Here is an 18,866-nt window from a genome sequence, read left to right on the forward strand (position 1 = left end):
GGTAGGTTTCACAGATTAATACTAACGGATTACTTTGCCTAAATTAACATCAGGTAGTTCAAGATTAATCAGGTAGTGGTGGGGGTTTGTGAAGCCAGCTGTCATCCAGGATAGGTGCTGAGCAGTATGAAACCTGCAGATTAGAGTACCAGTATTTTCATGATACAGCTTCCTGGAAGAATTGCAACACCACTGTTCCACCTTGGGTCAGGTTTTATTCATTGGCATTATTCACCACTGTCTAATCAAATAAAATGGCATTTTCAAATCAAGTCTTTTGTTTCCATTTTTTTATAATTTATACACACACACATTGTTTAAACAAATAACATTTTTATTTTCAGTATTCTGAAACTCTTGGCAGATCAAGGTTGATGGTAAACACTTATGGCATTTTTGTGAATATGTGCAAAATGACAGTAGTGAGCAGCTCCATCAAGTGAGACCACAGGGTAGTGACTTTATTAGTAGCTGGCATTGCAGAGGTCCAGTCTCTGTCACAGAGATCAATTATATGAATATGCACGCACAACACTCGCTCCATACCGAGTACCTAGTAAGACCTTCACTCAACTGCAGCCCCTACATGACAGCTATGATGAACAATATAAATACTGTGCATCTTCCCTTGGGTATAGAGCTACAACCATGCGCAATGTTAAACTTTACACGGGAACAGCAGGCGGTACGTTCTAGGCTTATAAACGGAACTCTTTCTCCTACCCCACTAGGTACAGGAGCAGCTGTTAGTGTACCAGCTTATTTACCATGTATTGCAGAAATGAACAAAAAAATAAATGCCTTCAGGATGTTTAAATCAAGCTCAGGTAAACACTTGTAAAAGCAGTCCTGTTTTGTGACCAGTAGAATAAATTAGTGATAGTATTATTGCTACATATACAGTACAGACCTTGTGTATTAAGAATATAAACCAACAGCAAGTGCTGTTCCACTCTCACCTAAACCATTAAAAAAAAAAAAAATACAACAGAAAAAAAAAAAAATTTGGACCGACACCAACAAAGCACAGAACAAAAAAAGCACTTGTCAGTGCTCGTGCGTCCTAGCTGTTTTTGTGGGCTGTGGGACCAAGTCCTGGTCACTCGGTGTTGGGGAAATGCGGAGGGTTTCAAAGAGTTTCCTGGGTGCTTTAATGTCCACCTGCTTCCCCGCCATGGTTTGAGGCGGGGTCTCTTCTATTCTTTTGTTGTTTAAGTTCTCTTTGCTGGATGGGAGTGATGCACTGTAGCAGGCTCTGCATACTGCATGGTATTTATCAGTGCCTCCAATCACCTCTACCTGCTCACGGCATTAAAAAGAAAAAAAATATGTAAGATACAGTACAGTATTGCAGCAAAAGATTGTATTATACCAGCAAGTCACACCTCTACCCCCTCCCCTGTGTTTCACTGAGCAGTCTTCATTGTGCTCAATGACAGCAGAGGGTAACTTTTCCAGCAATGTAGATGTAGGGGACATTCTCCAGCAACAGAACAAGCTGCCTAGTGTTTCAAGAGAGACAGAGGGCATATACTGCACACACCTGTGGTGGACAGTCACACCGGCTGGATATTACAAGAGCAGCAGCAATCCTATTCCTTAAAGCTGGCTCACCTCTTTCTCAGCACCGAGCCTCTTTGTGTAGGCAGCCTCTCTGAAACACTCCATGCACACCGCGTTCAGCTTCACCACACTCTCCGCCAGAGGAACCAGGTTCAAAATATTACCAAACGCCTGGAACAGAGATTCACCCAACAGAAAGTAAATCAACATGATAAATCTGATGCCACGGATTTTCCATGTCCCTCTCCCCGGCTTGCTGGTAACTAAACCTTTCAAAACTAGTGCTCTAAAGTCATGCAGGGGAGGCATTGCAGGCCAGCGCAGTCCATTTAAACACAGGGGCAAGCAACATGAAGCGCTTCAAATTAAAATGTACTAATAAAACAAAGAGGGCTATGGGTCTGACTGTGTGCTGTCAGGGGAGCAGCACCTTTCTCTGGAACGTCCCATCCAGGGCAGCTACAATAATGGTTTTGCCTCGGTCGGCCATTTCTTCACAAAACTCCACAGTGTCTGGAAACTAGAAACAAGAGAGCAGAGTACATAATCAGTTGGAATAGTGCTTAGTATACCCACATCCCCAACCCACTGTAGCAACACAAAACAAACACTATTGGAGATTAAGCTAATGCATCATTTCACATAAAAGGTAAGCAATAGGGTTTTCAAAACTATAGCCTAGGTCCGGATATATCTCAATAAAGTAGGTCCAATGAAATAGTTTCAGTTAGGCAGCCTTGCACCTTTTAGAATTGTAATTGCAGAGCTCAGGAGTAAAATGGCAGGCATGAGGAGCCACTTACAAACTGTCCCTCGTCAATCCCGATGACACAGCACAGAAGGGCTTGCTGGTAGACTTCCTTGAGCTGACTGGCAGGCACCGCTTCCATTGTATTTCTGAATGGAAGATATTATAAAAGACATTTTACAGTGAGACACGTCACAAACAGATCTCTACCTAGCACCACCGAGAACAAATATTGAGTACGGATAGGCATATTTTAACGTAATAGTCACTAGTTGGAGAGAGACTAATATACCACACTGAATTCTCACCTGTCGTGCGTGGCAACTCCCTTCTCAGAGTAACGCGTGTCTTTGGCATATTTCACCACCAAACACTGGTACTGTGCCACCTGAAACCTGCGCACACGGCGCATCAACTCAGTGCTGCAAAAAGAGAACAGAACAGCATGCCAGAGGATAAGCAACCAGGCAAGTCTTACAACGGTTCAAGTTATTATTTTAAATTAACTACATCTGATAAGCAGTAAATAAATACAAATCTGCACGATGTGAATTTGCATTGAATGGACAACGTATTGGTATATGAGTGAAAGAATCAGTATAATAACTATACAAACTCGTTATCAGTACGTTTTATTCATAATATAAGCCGTTCCCCGCTGCGTGGTGACTCACTATACAGTTCTGTATTAAGATTAGTTTGTCTTTGGCGCCCACACGTAAGAAAACAATACATCCGTTTTTTTTTTCTTTAAAACAAAAAAAAAAGGACTTACCTTTTTCCTGAGAACATCGGCCCGAATATTACCTGAAATTAAAACGTAAACACGGTTGTCAATACTTTGTTTTATTTGCTATGAAGGTATGATATTTATTTCCCCTTTCGTGCATATTAACAAAAGCCCCGCGTTTTTGCGTCGCATTGCCTGTGACTAAAAACTTAAATCATACAAGTTTTAAAAACCTATTGTGCTTTACTTATTTATTATTTAATAAAAGTGAGTTTAGTACCGATTTGGTTAAACATGTATCTTAATACAGTAAAACTGACAAGATGAAATACAATGCATGCTGTTTTTAAACACATTTCAAAATATTTACGCGTCTAAAAACAACATCAAAGCCTTGAGCAATTAAAGATGTTTAATATATTTGTTTTCCAAAACATTACTTTGTTTTACCTGAATTTGTCCCCGCGTTTTGATTGGAGAGTTGGGCGCAATGTTTGCAATATTCAAGCAGTTCATTTTTGCTCTGTATACGCACCGTACAAACTTAAAACAACAAATATATACTGTCAAATAAATATATTTTTAAAATATTAAAATACACGTATCAAACTAACAAAAAACAGAGAGAAACACACCCAGTCCGGCTGGTATTCCTTTGCAGAAGTGAATCAAATCTCCCGCCGCCGAGCGCTGCAAAGCGCCTGGGAGGGGTTTGGACAGGATACAGCGCTTTGGAATACCGTAGATTCACGCAAATAGGAGTATATTCTTAGCTAGTTTTTGTTTACTTAGTTATTTATATTTTGAGAAAGTGCAAGTCAATATTTTGGCCCATGCGTTAACATTTGATAAATCATAAAGTTATATTATGATAGTAACATAAACTCCGTATGATTATTTTTTTTTAAATATATTTTCTGTTACTGTGTTTCCAAAATTGTGATGCCAATTTGTACGGTTATATGGTATACCAAGGTACTGAATATTCATATTTATTCTGACCAATGGCTTTCACAGTAGGAAGAGATGGTCTATAAAGTCATTTTCCCGCACAATTTTGAAGCAGGAATTGATTATTGTGTAGTCTTTTTTTACGTACACAAATTTAGTTTAGTTTTTTTTTTTCACTGAAGTTTGTAACGGGATATTTTATGGCTTGTTTTTGATACAGTTAAGTTATGCTGCATTTTTAAGCAGTGTGTGCTTAAAATAAGAATTTAACTGGCGTTGACGTTGTGTAGGCTACATTTTATAGGTCGAAGTTTTAAGGTGACCATATGGTTCAGCGAGACAGTTCAGTAGTAAACGCAGTCCTGCTTCTACTACGCCTAGTAATTAGAAAATGCAATTTTTTCTGTTTTCATAGGTTTACTATGACCCTTTCTGGTGTGGGGGTACGCGATAGACTAGATCTTTTGGAGAGAGAGAGGTTTTCTAAAATCTGTTATAAAAGGTCAATTGTTTTTACATTTTTTCACAATAAAATGAAGTGTCATTTGCATGCCTCTAGCAATATTATTGTAGAGGCCTGAAATACATTTTTTCTCAAGTCAAATCTGCAATTTGTACTTTTTTTTTTTTAATGTTTGCAATATTTTACTCTGTTTTCAATATTTTCTTCCAATGTATAACCCTCTCATGTGGTGCATGGCTTGGTTCCCCATAGAGAACAGTATAGTGTTATGTATCAGTGCAGGATAAACAAACACGATTATTATATTCTCACTCTCTTCCTCTTTTGTAAATGGGTGGTTTCTGTAGTTTCACATTCTCATGAGACTCGTTATTTTATTTGTGCACTGCTGTTTGTTTTTCCGATAACGCATAGCTGATAACAGACCCCTCTCCTCAATCCAGCCAGTGGGAAGACAGGACCTGCTGCTAAAAGTTAATTGGCTGAGCTGAATGTCTACAAAGACCTCAGAGTGGAGCTGATCACGTGGTACTCAGCTTTCTGGAAAGCACGGGCTTTGTAGAGGCATGGCAAACTGGAAGGAAATGAAGAAAGAGGTAGAGATTTGTTTGTGTTTTAATGTGTCTGCAGTACAGCTTGCCTGCACAGATCACTTCAAGATATAGGAAATTACTGTATTCCTGTGTGGTGAGATTATAAAGCAGCCAGTGTATGGAGTCACGGCATTGTGCTGTGGGTAAAGACAGGAGGGTGTTTCAGTGGCACTGCAGACAGTTCAAAGCTCAGAGCTGTGGCTCCCCTGTTTGACTTCATGTTGCAAATGAAACATTGACATGAAATCAAAACCTGTAGGGGAATCCATGTATTATTTCTTGAATGACTGTGCTGCTAGGCTGCAGTGAAATGGTGTGTCCACGCTTTGCAGAAGGAGCAAGGTTAGGGTTACTCCATGCTGAAGGTTTGTTAGCTGTGCTGTTCTGTAGTTTAACAGGATGTTTCTTTTCTAGTTATTTGGCTTGTTAACATTTCAGGAGCTTGACAAGCAATACTCCCCCAGCATGTGGTCACATAGGATGGGCAAGGATGAAGTGATAACAGCCCATGTTGCAGCTCTCTCAGAAGGTGTGGTATTATTAGAAAATGGTGACTCTTCTTGTTGTTCACTTATTTGTACAGCCTCACCGGCTTCTCTATAAAACACCCACATACAACGCTACATTATTATTAAACCTGAGCTTGCAGGTAAATTGACAACATTCATCACTGACACCCTCCCATTTCATCAATAGTTGCTGAAGTCAGTGGATGCTGGTTCTAAATTTAACACCATAGTTAAGTTTCTACAGTTCTGTGGTCCAGTATTTTTTTCATCTCTCACAATGCTTGTTGGAGACTAGCGTATTTATACAAAATAAGCAGCCTGCTTTGTGTTATGTCCCAGGTACAAAGAAAGCTGGCAGCGTGGCACAGACCTTGATAAACGTACCATATGGAGAAGGAGAGGGGGAGAAACTGGACATCTACCTGCCTGCCTGTCCACCACAAGGCATGACAATGAGTGTTTGTTATTACAATGACAGCTTCTAATCATGTCAGAGGTGTGCAGTGGATGGGGTTAGGGTACACAGTGGAAGGGGTTAGAGTACACAGTGGATAGGGTTAGGGTATACAGTGGATGGGGTTAGAGTACACAGTGGATGGGGCTGGGGTTAGGGTACACAGTGGATGGGGTTAGGGTACACAGTGGATGGGGTTAGGGTATACAGTGGATCTGGTTTAGGTTAGGGTATACAGTGGATGGGGTTAGGGTTAGGTTACACAGTGGATGGGGCTAGGGTTAGGGTACACAGTGGATGGGGTTAGGGTATATAGTGGGTGGGGTTAGGGTTAGGGTACACAGTGGATGGGGTTAGGGTATACAGTGGGTGGGGTTAGGGTACACAGTGGATCTGGTTTAGGTTAGGGTATACAGTGGATGGGGTTAGGGTTAGGTTACACAGTGGATGGGGCTAGGGTTAGGGTACATAGTGGATGGGGTTAGGGTACACAGTGGATGGGGTTAGGGTATATAGTGGGTGGGGTTAGGGTACACAGTGGATGGGGTTAGGGTATACAGTGGGTGGGGTTAGGGTTAGGTTACACAGTGGATAGGGTTAGGGTATACAGTGGATCTGGTTTAGGTTAGGGTACACAGTGGATGGGGTTAGGGTATACAGTGGATCTGGTTTAGGTTAGGGTACACAGTGGATAGGGTTAGGGTATACAGTGGATCTGGTTTAGGTTAGGGTATACAGTGGATGGGGTTAGGGTATACAGTGGATCTGGTTTAGGTTAGGGTACACTGTGGATGGGGTTAGGGTCAGGTTACACATTGGATGGGGCCACGGTGGTGGTTGGGTGCATTCTACATCAAACCTGGCTTCTTGAGCACCTTGGATCAGAATGACATTTAGATAAACTGGCAGTGAAAAGTTTAACTTCGCAATGATAAGGGGACTGGTGAAAATGGAAGTGAAGCTAACAAAAGGTAGGAAATTAGATTGAAATCTTACCTGCAACACCTTTAATGGAATGTCAATTATGCCCTGTACCAATGTACTTGTATACCTGTGGACTGATCAGGTAGAGAAATATTCATAATGTTCTGTTTAAACTTTTTCCATCTTTGTTTTGCAGATTTAGCTTTAGTTATCTACATCCATGGAGGATACTGGCAGGCTCTCAGGTATTTGTGCGTATTTTCTCATATAAAATATCATAAGTCAACTGCTGTATGTATACAAAAACTCCATGGAACAAGTGAAAATACAAGGTACACAGTCAAAAATAAATTGTGACGCGTGACTCAGGGTCCACGTAATGTTCCTGTACTGTACACACAGTTTATTAGGTTGTTTTTACCACTAATTGTGGTCCCAGTTCAAGAAGCCTTTTCGCTTTGTTTTTTTGTTTTTATTGTGGCAGTAAGGAAGAGTCAGGCTTTATGGTGCCCCCGCTGGTTTCAAGAGGTATTGCTCTAGTAGCAGTTGATTATGACCTAGCACCAAAAGGTAGGTCTTTTTAAAAAAATGATTATCGTTGTTCTCTTTGGCGTCACCTGCAGACAGTGTGTGATTCTTTCACCCTGTCTCTGTCTCTCCAGGTAGCATGGATCTGATCGTTTCTCAGGTCCGGCGTAGTGTGGCCTCAATTGTCCAGCAGTACTCTCACATTAGGTAAGACTTTTAGACGGGGGTGCCATACAGATCATGCTGAGAGCCTTCTGACCAATCACACTGCAGTATTTCCATGCTTTACCAGAGCATAACAGAACAGCACCCTAAATCTGTAAAGGCAAACACAAGACTCAAATGACATCACTTGTGGGTCGTTTCCCCTGCCTGTCTAAGTGCTGTGGGATGTGATGGAAATATTGTCTTCTGTTTCCAGTGGAGTTTATCTGTGTGGCCATTCAGCAGGTGGTCAGTTGGCAGCCATGGTTCTCTCCACAGACTGGTCCCAGTATAAGGTCACTCCCAACATCAAAGGTAAGGCAATAACAGAGTTATGCATGTGACTGTATAGTTTCAAATCATTATCCCCCATTCCCTTATTCTCTCCCTATGATCAGTGCAATTGAGTGGTAAAGCCAGGGCATCACCTTCAGAGCTCGCTGTCATCTGTGTGGCTGTACTGCAGTAACGACTTCTCTTCATTGCAGGTGCGGTCCTTGTTAGTGGTATTTATGATCTCCTGCCAATCATCTCAACCTATGTCAACGACCCCCTTAAGATGACTGAGTAGGTTTTCAATTTCCAAGAGAAACGCATGCACGCCATCTACTGGAAACTCAAGGGCATTAACGACGGGGCTCCTGCCAATGATATCGTTTGTTTTCTGCATTTCATTCATTTTTTGGGGGTGCCCATCACAGTATTTTGATAAATACATTTAAAAACGACAGTCATCCATGGTCCTATTTAGCTGGACCTGCATGCTACGTTTTTAAATCTTATTCACTTTCACATGTGACCTAACCATATTGTCCAGTTTGTTTCAATGACCCAAATGCAGTGACACAAGCTTGTGTTTTGATGGGGCTCATTGGGTTTTTCCACGCTTGTTTGTATTTGCCCATCTGTGTTCTGGAGACTCCCAGGTTCAATCCGCGCTCTTCTGCCCCTCAGGGAGGACGCTGTGCGGAGCAGCCCTCTGCAGCTGGTGCCGACGCTGAAGCGCTGGTCCGCGGGGTGTGAGATTGTGGTGGCTGTAGCCGAGCACGACTCTCCTGAGTTCAGGAGGCAGTCTCGAGAGTACTTCCAGGTACAGCTGTTTACTGCCATCGTAACAGGGAAGGTGGAGGCGGGAATGAGATCAATAAGTGAGCTGCGTACAGTAGATTTATACCATCGGAAACCTTGCTTTGTATCAATGCATTACTGCAGGGGTGGAAATAAGGATGCCATTGCATACCAGTTTCATCAATTCCTGGTTTAACCATAGGAGTCATGCATGAAATATTGAAAAAAACATGGTTTTGGACACATAATAAATATATTTTAATTTTAATGTCTTCTATTTTTTTTTTTTACCATGTGTCCACCATATAAAGACTAGAAGACTATTTTCTCTGCCTCGTTTCTTCATTATAGCTTCCTCTGACTATCTCTGTTGATTTTACAAATGAGTTTCCCTTAACTGTTAATCAGTAGACTACAGGTTTGAAAAATAAATCCAATCTTTGGTGTCCGTGCAATGGATGTTTTTGTTTTTCAGGCTTTGGAATGTGCAGGGCTGAAGGTGAGCTTCGAGGATGTATCGAACACGGATCATTTCAGTGTAATAGAACAACTATCGCATGAAGATTATCATCTCACACAGGTATGCTACCTCTGTTAAGATTCCTGTCCTGTCGCAGTGGTCACCAGCGAGATGCATCTCTGTCTGCCTTCAGGATTTCCTGCAGGATTTCTACTTGGTCCTTGGCAACTTAAGGATGTCTCCAGTTTCAGTGCATGCGTTGTTCATAGGAGTTCACCTGTGCCTTTTCCGACACTGCGAGGTGATTTTAGCTTTTGTAATGTTGGTACCCAAGGGGTGCTCAGAAGTTGTGAAAGTAATGAATAACAGTACTGATATTCAAGTCTTGTTTTTTTTTTTTTTTTTTTTTGCTAATGATCTAAATGATATTCTATTGTTTCTTTTACCAGGTTTTGCTGAAGATGATTAGAAGGGCAAGTGTTTCACACACATAGAACCATGAAAGCCACTTTGAAATGCATAAGACTGACATATTAAATACAAAACAGTACCATCCTGAGTATATATATATATAATATATAATATATTATATATATATATATATATATATATATATATATGAAAGTGTCTTAAAGTTGACCATCTGAATAAATGCTGTGCTTATCTGACTAGCTGTCTGTTCACTTCCGTTAGTCGTCTGAACTTTGTGCTTTTTGTTTGTTTGCTCAAATTTCCCAAATGTAGTCTGAGCTGCACAGAAATCAGCTGCCCCTGTCTGAGCCAGTCCCTCTGTGATCAAAATGACATAATCAGCAACAAACAACCACATTTAACATTTTACTGAAGACACATAGCGGGGTGATGCTTTCAACACAGGCCTTAAAGGAAAACAACACAGATGTGTCATTTTCAGGATCTTTGTTCACCTTCTATACTGCAGTTAAACCCAAATGAATATTCTCAGTAAATCTCTAGAAAATGACGCAAACAAATTGTGGTTTTAGAAGATACAGGGATTACACCAAGCAGGGTCCAATAGGTGATGTCTTTGGGTGCTTTGATTTTAAAAGACATTAAGCCTATTTTATAACAAATGTGCTGCATCCAACTGTTTAGGGAAGACTAAAACTGACCTAACCTGAAGGAAAGCAAAAGCAAACTCCAAATGGCACAGTCATGGTTAGTTTACTTTACTCGTGTTTAATGTATGGTTCTTACCAGGACAAAGTTCCAAAAGGTATGCTGAGGTCTTTATCAGTACTGGTAGCAAACGCAATGTAATATCTCTGTAGGAGACACACGCACGTTACGCAGAATACGTAAGGTGGGCGGTGCCGGGCTGCCGAAGCTGCGAGAAGGAAGTGATCAGAGTGCAGAGGAGGAGATGGCTTCCGCAGCTGGTAATGTGTAATATACCGGCTTTCTGCAGCGTTTGCTTCAAATCGTAAAGCCGGAGCTGCTGGAACAGGAGCCCCACACTGTAAGTACGGGTTTGAATTATTCGTGCTACTAATTCTAATTATTTGGCGCTAGTGTAATGCATAATTATTATGCGTGTAGCCTATGTTGCAGAACGGCTAGTGTGATTTGGTTCCGAAGCCAGTATTTTAATTGATTTAAACAATAAATTATGAACAATCAGCTGGTAGTGCAAACCAGTGCTTTGAGTAAATCAAAACGGGTAAATGGATTGGTCAGATCTCTTTCACAAGTGAAACATATTTTACTTACAGTAATGCGGTGCGAGTTGTGGTCAAAAGCAACAAGCACAGATATATTTGTTTGGAAAGGAGCTTTAATATAACACATGACAGCATTAAAAAAGAAAAACTTTTAAATCTATGTTATAAAATGCACAGGGCGTATGTTGGGGGGAGCTGGTTTCAAAGCATAGTTTACTAAGGGAAATGGGGTTTGCAATACGAGAATTTGCTTTGAATTCGGCAGCTGTGAACATTCTGTCAGCATCAGAATTCCAATGACACACCCAGAGGAATGGACCGAGGAATACCCAGGAAAACTTCATCCTGCGTGTTTTTTTCTTAATGTATTAATTGATCTTGCGTGTGGGTCAATAATGAGTTAGCGGGTTGCTCTATTGATTCCACTGATCAGGAACTCGAATGGTGTGCTTGAGCATGCTGTTCGTCTAAACGTGATTAAACTGTTGGTCATGCTTAGTATAATTAGTCCAGAATAACCAGGCTTGGGTGTGGAATCAGAAACTGACCATTACTGTAAGCATACAAGGCCATATTAGATATCAATCAATCAATCAATCAATCTTTATTTTATATAGCGCCTTTCATAGTGGACCAAAATCACAAAGCGCTTTACAAGATGCAGTAACAAGAAGAAAATCCATAATACATTAAACACAGAGAAATGCTTAATACGTGTTATACAGTAAAAAGCAATGCACAATACATTAAATACCAAGGAAAGTGCATAACGCATGAAATAGGAGTAGCAGCACAGCAGCTAATAGCAGATATCAGGCTTAAAAAGCATGGAAAGGAAGAGAGAACAGGTGGGTCTTGAGAGTTGATTTAAAGCGAGCGACGGTGGGAGCATCACGCACCAAAGCTGGGAGAGAGCTCCAGAGAGTCGGAGCCTTGAAGCTAAATGAGCGCTCTCCAAGTGTGGTGCACTTTTGCTTGGGGATAACAAGGCCACCAGGATGGAAATCAGACTCCTATTGCATAGCAGCTTCACCCATTCCAGGTTTCACTACAAGTTGGATTAGCCACAGCATATATGTAACAAGCTCGGGTGTGTCTTATTAAAGTAGATTAAGGTGCTCGCTCTCCCGTGTTCGTGGCCAGCCTCCGCCCTGTTACACAAGCAGGGGTTGAATGTTTTTGTTGCCTTTGTGCTCCTGTGGCCTAGGAGGGTAATGGCATGGTGAGAGTTCACCTCACTGTGCTCCAGTGAGGCTTGCACTTCAGTCTTGTCAGGTTGACTCTCTCCTCCAGGGTTCAGCAGTATTTATTACCAGTAAGAAGAGATTCTCGGCTGGACAGGGAGGAACACTGAGGTCATCCATTAACCTTTCCTCCTGATCTTCAAGTGGGTTGCAACATTCGAATTGGACATTTTAAATTATGTAGAAAGACGAGGGAGAGTTAAATAAATAAAACCTCTTATCACAAAGTCTTCCTCGGTATTGCTTTTGATATAGTGACATGGAGTCGTGTAGAAGTGTCTTATTCAGTAGAATAAGTCTTTGGATTTCTGAAAACAGATCGAAATAAAACTCATAGTGCGTAGCAGTTTCACCTGTTCCAGGTTTTACCACGAGCTCGCTTAGCTAGAAGCTCAAATGTGTCGTCTTAAACTCGTGGTAAACTGCTATACAATGGGAGTCATTACCAGCACTGGGGGAAAAAAAACAAAGAAAGTTGCAGCCCTGTTTCTGCGCTGCAGATGGGGTCATGCACAGTGAAAACAGTAAACAAGGGGCTATACTGGAGGGAGACAGAGTCAGTAGCGTTGTGACACGCAGCCCCCCAACCCCCTCCTTCGTCTTTGATTGAATAACTGTATTCAAAGACTCTCTGGTGTCAGATAGTGACAGCTAACCAATAGGAGCCAGCATTGCCCAGTGGATGTGGAGTCTCCAGCACTCGCGTCCTAAAGGTCCTAAAAGCAATAGGCATGCTGTTGTTGGTAGTGTTTTTCTGTGCTTTCACTCACAACTTCTTAATTGGACACAAATCTAATCGTTAAAAAAAAAAAAAATTGAAACAGTCCTTTAACCTGGTCGATCTCGGTTACCCCTACAGTAAAGCTTGTGGAAAAATGTATTTTTAATTAAATTTGTATGACCAAAAGTGAGTCAAGCTGCTGCTGATCCTGTGCTGGGAAGCATGCCTGGAGCCAGAGGTCCTGGAAGAAAAAGGAAAGGGTCCAAAGCAGCAGGCTATGGGATAGAAAACGCTAAAGTTTAGAATTGCAGCTTTGTGTGGGACCTTCTCCTCGAAGGGGGCGTCGCCTGTTTGTGTAAGTTCCCTGATTCCACCCCTTTCCTGCCTTGCTGACTGAAGAAAGGAGCAGTGTTCAGTTCAGGTGTGCAGGTGTAAGGTGTGTTGAGTGCCTGGACATTGAACTGTGCAAAGACAAACACACGGCTGGATCTCAAGGCTTTGTCAGGAGTCACAGGCGAGCTCTAACTACAGCCAGCCAGGGAGGGTGGGGGGTGGGATTTTCAAATTGATTTGAGCTGGGGTTTATTTATTTTTCTTTCTGTTTATACAATGAATGGTCATGTCGGTCCTCGACAATAGTTTTAAAATAAATAACTTTGTCAAACAAATGTTCACACTTCTGGCGCATGCTTTCAACTCATTTTTCTCTTGCATTGGCAGATATATTGCTGCTTCACTTATTAATAGGATGAAGGTTTTTTGCTTCTATATTCTTTATCACGCTTATTTAAATTGACAGCTAGTTTAAATGACAAAAAAAATGTTGATTTTAATGGCTGAGGTCTAACTTCTTTAAATGGATCAATAATGTTAAGTAATATTTTATATTGTCTACATTTTCCCCTAACATGTTATTTAATGTCCTAATATGTGCTGCTTGTTCATTATTTAGCATTGTGGGCTAAGTTTTTAAGCTAGTTTCATAAATATTACAGTACCAGTCAAAAGTTTGAGTACACCTGCTTGAAACCAGGTTTTTCATTATTATCTATGCTTTTAACTGTATAAACTTGTCTATAAACACTTAATATTTTCATTATATGATACATGTACTTATATAAGCTGATAATCATAAGTGAATTGCATTCAAATTTTTTTTTTTTTTTTAAGCTATTCACACACACACACCAATCTGGTTAGACCAGCCCCAGGCCTATCTGTTAGTAACAGATGTGCTGTTTACTGACAGTTCCTGCTTTACCCGTTGAACAGACTGCATTCCCAGACCTGTATTTCAGAGTGAAGCCACTCCTGAGCTCCACATCTGCAGCCTGACATTCAGTTAGACCCGGACCTGTGAGCTGTGCAGTGCAGGTACGTACAGCCCAACACAGAGAGGGAGATTCAGAACTTACTTTAATAAAGCATTTGAATTAAATCACTGTGCTGGGCTAGTACACCTGCCCTGGCTGCTTCAGCAGATGAGAGAAAGCTACACACGTGTTACATAACGTAAAGAAGGAATTTCATTCTTTAGTTATGTGACAGTATAAACCCAGATCTGTGAACTTTGTGGCTGTTGTTTAGAGATGTACGAAGTTCCTTCAGCTTTATAAAAACAAACGGTAGGATATGAATTTGTAATGATCTGTATATTCAGTTTCTTTTAGAGTTTCTGTGCGTGTGTGACAGGGTTACCAAGGAGAGTTTGAAATGTGTGTGTCACTGTACTCTTAGAGACTTGTAAAGCAATACATCGGTTATAAATTGATTGTACTTAGATAGGTATTTCTGTATATAGGACCTGTGATGCATTAAGGCAAAGATGTTCCTCCTCTTAACTCGTCTATGTGCAGTTGTTTGGGTTCTGTTATTGTATGGTGTGGTGGCATAGTTTAATGATTTATACTGTACTTGATTAAACATTGTGCTGGGTAAATAAAACATGGAAGTAGTAATGAGTTCCTGTTTGTTGAAATGCTTGCCTGAATCTAACTTGTAGCATTGCTACAAAAGCGTTTAAGTCCTTTTGCTTCATTGTTTCCCCTCCAGATCTCTCCAGTTCTTCAAGCTTGCTGACCCTGATGACCGCTGGCCCCGGCTATGTCACTCCGCAGAGGCACAAGCCCATGAGCCCGTTGCGCATTTCCATCGGTAGCCTTCCCGTCCTCGCCTCCATGACCAACGCCTCGGACCCACGCTTCCGCCTCAAGTGGAGGGCCATCGTGGGGGTGTCCGTGCTGCTCACCCTGCTCCTCCTCCTGCTGCAGCTGCAGCGCTCTGGGGGGGGCGCCAGGTCCCAACCCGACGGCCCCCACAGCGGGCTGATGAGCCGGGTGGCGAGGGAGCGCTACAACGACACGTATCCGCTGAGCCCGGCCGAGCGGACCCCGCAGGGGGTGCGGTACCGCATCGGCGTGATCGCGGACCTCGACACGGATTCCCGCAGCAAGGAGCAGCACACCTGGTTCAGCCTGCTGAAGAAGGGCCACGTGGTGGTGTCGGAGAGCGGGGATGCCCTGACGCTGGAGTGGGACAGCGAGGACACCGTGCTGGAGTCCCACCTGGCTGAGAAGGGCCGCGGCATGGAGCTGTCGGAGCTAATCGCCTTCAACGGGCGGCTGTACAGCGTGGACGATCGCACCGGGGTGGTGTACCGCATCGAGGGCAGCAAGGCCGTGCCCTGGGTCATCCTGCCGGACGGGGATGGCACCGTCTCCAAGGGTCAGTACTCAGGAGTGTGTTTCCGTTATGGTTTTGTAACGAGTCTCCCTCTAGTGGTTGATGGCACCCCCCACTTGGAATCTGATTGGTAAAGCCTCTTGTAACATGGCAGGAATTTGGAGCTTACTTAGGTTAGACATTTCTCAGACACCACTAGCTTAGAGGTTTAACTATGTTATACTATGCTTATAGTAAAGATTGTTCAGGCTTAAAAGTGCAGTAGGCTTTTGGATACTGCATCTGGTTATTTGCACGCATTTATATATTTTTTTTTTTGACCAGGTGACACCAAGTTTTCTGTGTACTCGGGGCGTGGAGTGCATCTGTGCAATATGAAATTTAAAACCGCTAACTGCAAAAAAAAAAAATTAAAGTTGTTAGCATTCTGTGTAATTTGATCATACCGTATATAGTGAGTGGGTCTCCCATTAAGCAATATAAGACGTAGTATAAGTTCCCTGTTTAATGACAGGCGCGGTGTTGTGCTCCCAGGGTTCAAGGCGGAGTGGCTGGCAGTGAAGGATGAGCACCTGTACGTGGGTGGCCTGGGGAAGCAGTGGACCACCACCACTGGGGAGGTGGTGAACGATAACCCCCAGTGGGTGAAGGTGGTGGGTTTCCGGGGCAACGTGGAGCACGAGAGCTGGGTAGCCCAGTACAACGCCCTGCGAGCGGCAGCGGGCATCCAGTCCCCAGGTGAGACTGATTGCGGTGCGATTGTTTAGTTAGCGGTGATCACAGGAAATCGCAGACTGTAAGTTCTTCAAATTACAGTCGAAGTCTGTTTCTTATGACCACCAAACCAAAGGAACAGAGTGCACTTAGAATAGCAAGCTGTTTCTAACAAATAACAAATACTGATGTGCGAGGGAATAAAAGACAAGTGTAATTTTGGGAGCCTAACCCTCTTCTCTCCTTCCAGGCTACCTGATCCACGAGTCTGGAGTCTGGAGCGACACGCTGCAGCGATGGTTCTTCCTGCCACGGCGAGCCAGCTCAGAGCGATACGAAGAGAAGGCCGACGAGCGGCGCGCCACCAACCTGGTCCTGCGGTGCTCGCAGGACTTCCAGGACATCGCGGTGAGCCGCGTGGGAGAGCTCCACCCCACCCACGGCTTCTCCTCCTTCAAGTTTGTCCCCGACACCGACGACCAGATCATCCTGGCGCTCAAGTCCGAGGAGGACGACGGGAAAGTGGCCACCTACATCCTGGCATTCACGCTGGACGGGCGAATCCTGCTGCCCGAGACCAAGATCGGAGACGTCAAGTACGAAGGGCTGGAGTTCATTTAAAGATTCTGCGTGTTTTTTTTTTTTAAAAAGTTTATATAAATGTACATCAAAAAATATTTGTTGTACCCATCCTAAGATTGTTGGAGGGTTTTTCTCAACCATTGCAACTTCAAAGGCCCAACTCTTTTTACAACACTTTGTTACTGTAGAAATTCTTTATTGCATATCTTTTTTTTTTTTTTTTTAAAAACATGGATTTCCATCACCTCGTCGCCAGTTTGGAACCTGCTTGTAATATTGCTGCTGCTTGTGGTTATTTAGATGCTGCTGCAGCTGCTGCTGTTTATTTAATTGCTGAACTGGGACGGCACCTCTGCTTCCTCTCTCTGCAGCCATTGTCTTATCTTGGACACATACCAGAACAGTTGCTCTTAAATGTTTCACTGTCATGTTGGTCACTGATCCACACACTTTCTCCCCATATCGTTTGCACATTTTACCATTGCTTTTTGATAATAACATAATATCGCAGTTTCATTTATGAAGTCCCCTGTGACCAAGCCTCCCAAGCTGCTTTACAGGCTAATGGTAACATGCATTAATGTCCATGGATATATCACACAGATGTTCCATAAATGATTAACATGACTGGGGAGGCAGGAACAGCACAGGTTTATTCAGCAGAGCATGCTGCTTTGAAACAAGCAGTGGGGCTGGTGTGTACGTTCAGTTTGATGGATTATCGTGTGAAATACTGTAGGGCAGTCTCTGTCTGGCACAGTCGCAAGTTACGAAGGTCATTTCCTCACAACTGAAATGAATTTCACTTATCCCCCTTTTAATGAAGTTTTAGCTCCAGCGGGCTCTCCCTTTTTGTTCTTCACCATTGACCTCAGCTGTCTCACGGAAGGGTTAAAACCACAAAACTGTGTGTGACCTGCTCATCTTCAGCGGAAATGGGAGACAAATTGCCTTTATTCTTTATTGAGCAGAATCCCCTGCAATGTTTAGAACACTTGTTCAACGAATTTTAACCCTATCAGAACAAAGTACGTTTTAAGGCTTTATAACTGTTTGAAGAACCCCTCTAAATCAATGCATATAGAAAAACAGAGTTGTGCATTCTCGTGCTGCATCGCCATCTGCTTTCAAATCTGTGTGGGACTCCTGTGTTTCCATGCTTCGAACTGGAGGAAGGGTTAGACCGTCCTTGAAGCACAGTTAAACCCAGTGCTGGCAGTGGATATGTCTTCCATATAACCTCCCCTGGAAGTGTAAAGAACAAGCCCCATCTGTACTGCCAGCTGTCTTCTGTGACTTTTGTTTAAGGTGTATTTGTACAATACAAATACTGAACAGTTTTTTTTTCTTTGTACACTACTTGTATAGACAAAGGTTGCCAATACATATGAGAATTGCTGACATCACATACCACTCGGACATATTTTGAAGAACCAGGGGAAATCGTAGCGAATTCAGATCCACTGTTAGAAATGTATTGATTTGTCCTGTGTTGCAGAATTGGCGAGTTATCTTGCTTGCTAATGCAAGGGGCGACTGTGTGGGCAGATGGGTCAGTGAGTCAGCAGGGAGTGAAACTGCTTGCACAAAGAAGGAATAAAGAAAACATGAAGACAATATGCAGGTTTTTTTGTTTGTTTGTTTTTTAAACACTGCTGAGTTTTGTGGTGCTGCTGTGTTAAAATAAAAAGGTAGCCTCCCAGCCATGTTCAGTACCCCTTAAAGAACAGATGCAGCAAACTTTTTGGATTTGCTGACAAGATGACTTGGGCTTTCGGCTACCTTAATCACCTTGAAGTTGATGAATGATTCACTTTTCAATCAAATGGTGGCTCAGCCTGAAACACCATTAGAAAATAGGTGTTTTTTAAAATATCTGATTCATGAATTAAATAAGTTCACTACAGCAGTGTGTAAAGTTTGATTTCTTAAAATAAGTCAGTCTTCAGGTAATTTCAATCGAGTTTTATTCAGAAACAAAGTGAATCAAATGTGATACAACAGTGATAAAACTCAGATGGTGGTATTTTGAACTGGCATCTGTGT

At 42.4% G+C, this 18,866-nt stretch overlaps 3 protein-coding genes across 8 annotated transcripts; 2 read left to right on the top strand and 1 right to left on the bottom strand.

Moving 5' to 3' along the window:
• Positions 1 to 326: 326 nt before the first annotated feature.
• On the bottom strand, positions 327 to 3,693 carry LOC121295293 (thymidine kinase, cytosolic-like). The gene is made up of 7 exons (XM_041219761.1): positions 3,492 to 3,693; positions 3,087 to 3,118; positions 2,620 to 2,733; positions 2,367 to 2,460; positions 1,994 to 2,083; positions 1,615 to 1,734; positions 327 to 1,299 (listed from the first exon to the last, which is right to left on the bottom strand). The coding sequence occupies exons 1-7, from the start codon at positions 3,555 to 3,557 to the stop codon at positions 1,048 to 1,050; spliced, it is 768 nt and encodes a 255-aa protein (XP_041075695.1). The 5' UTR covers positions 3,558 to 3,693; the 3' UTR covers positions 327 to 1,047.
• A 1,191-nt stretch (positions 3,694 to 4,884) lies between these two features.
• Positions 4,885 to 9,758, top strand: afmid (arylformamidase). Its single transcript, XM_041220710.1, has 11 exons — positions 4,885 to 5,051; positions 5,487 to 5,577; positions 5,897 to 6,001; positions 7,132 to 7,180; positions 7,420 to 7,505; positions 7,598 to 7,670; positions 7,885 to 7,982; positions 8,156 to 8,234; positions 8,622 to 8,757; positions 9,211 to 9,315; positions 9,645 to 9,758. The coding sequence occupies exons 1-11, from the start codon at positions 5,022 to 5,024 to the stop codon at positions 9,687 to 9,689; spliced, it is 897 nt and encodes a 298-aa protein (XP_041076644.1). The 5' UTR covers positions 4,885 to 5,021; the 3' UTR covers positions 9,690 to 9,758.
• Positions 9,759 to 10,536: 778 nt separating this feature from the next.
• On the top strand, positions 10,537 to 18,437 carry cant1b (calcium activated nucleotidase 1b). Of its 6 annotated transcripts, none has more exons than XM_041220569.1 (5): positions 10,537 to 10,675; positions 14,092 to 14,216; positions 14,895 to 15,566; positions 16,059 to 16,262; positions 16,489 to 18,437. In XM_041220569.1, exons 3-5 carry the CDS (start codon positions 14,927 to 14,929, stop codon positions 16,857 to 16,859), a joined length of 1,215 nt encoding a protein of 404 aa, XP_041076503.1. In that variant the 5' UTR covers positions 10,537 to 10,675; positions 14,092 to 14,216; positions 14,895 to 14,926; the 3' UTR covers positions 16,860 to 18,437. The 6 variants fall into 6 exon arrangements, with proteins under 6 accessions (XP_041076503.1, XP_041076501.1, XP_041076506.1 ...); XM_041220567.1 differs by having other exon boundaries at positions 14,115 to 14,216; XM_041220572.1 differs by having other exon boundaries at positions 14,128 to 14,216.
• Positions 18,438 to 18,866: the final 429 nt, after the last annotated feature.

This window comes from Polyodon spathula, chromosome 20 (genome assembly GCF_017654505.1).
Source record: "Polyodon spathula isolate WHYD16114869_AA chromosome 20, ASM1765450v1, whole genome shotgun sequence".
Lineage (NCBI taxonomy): Eukaryota > Metazoa > Chordata > Actinopteri > Acipenseriformes > Polyodontidae > Polyodon > Polyodon spathula.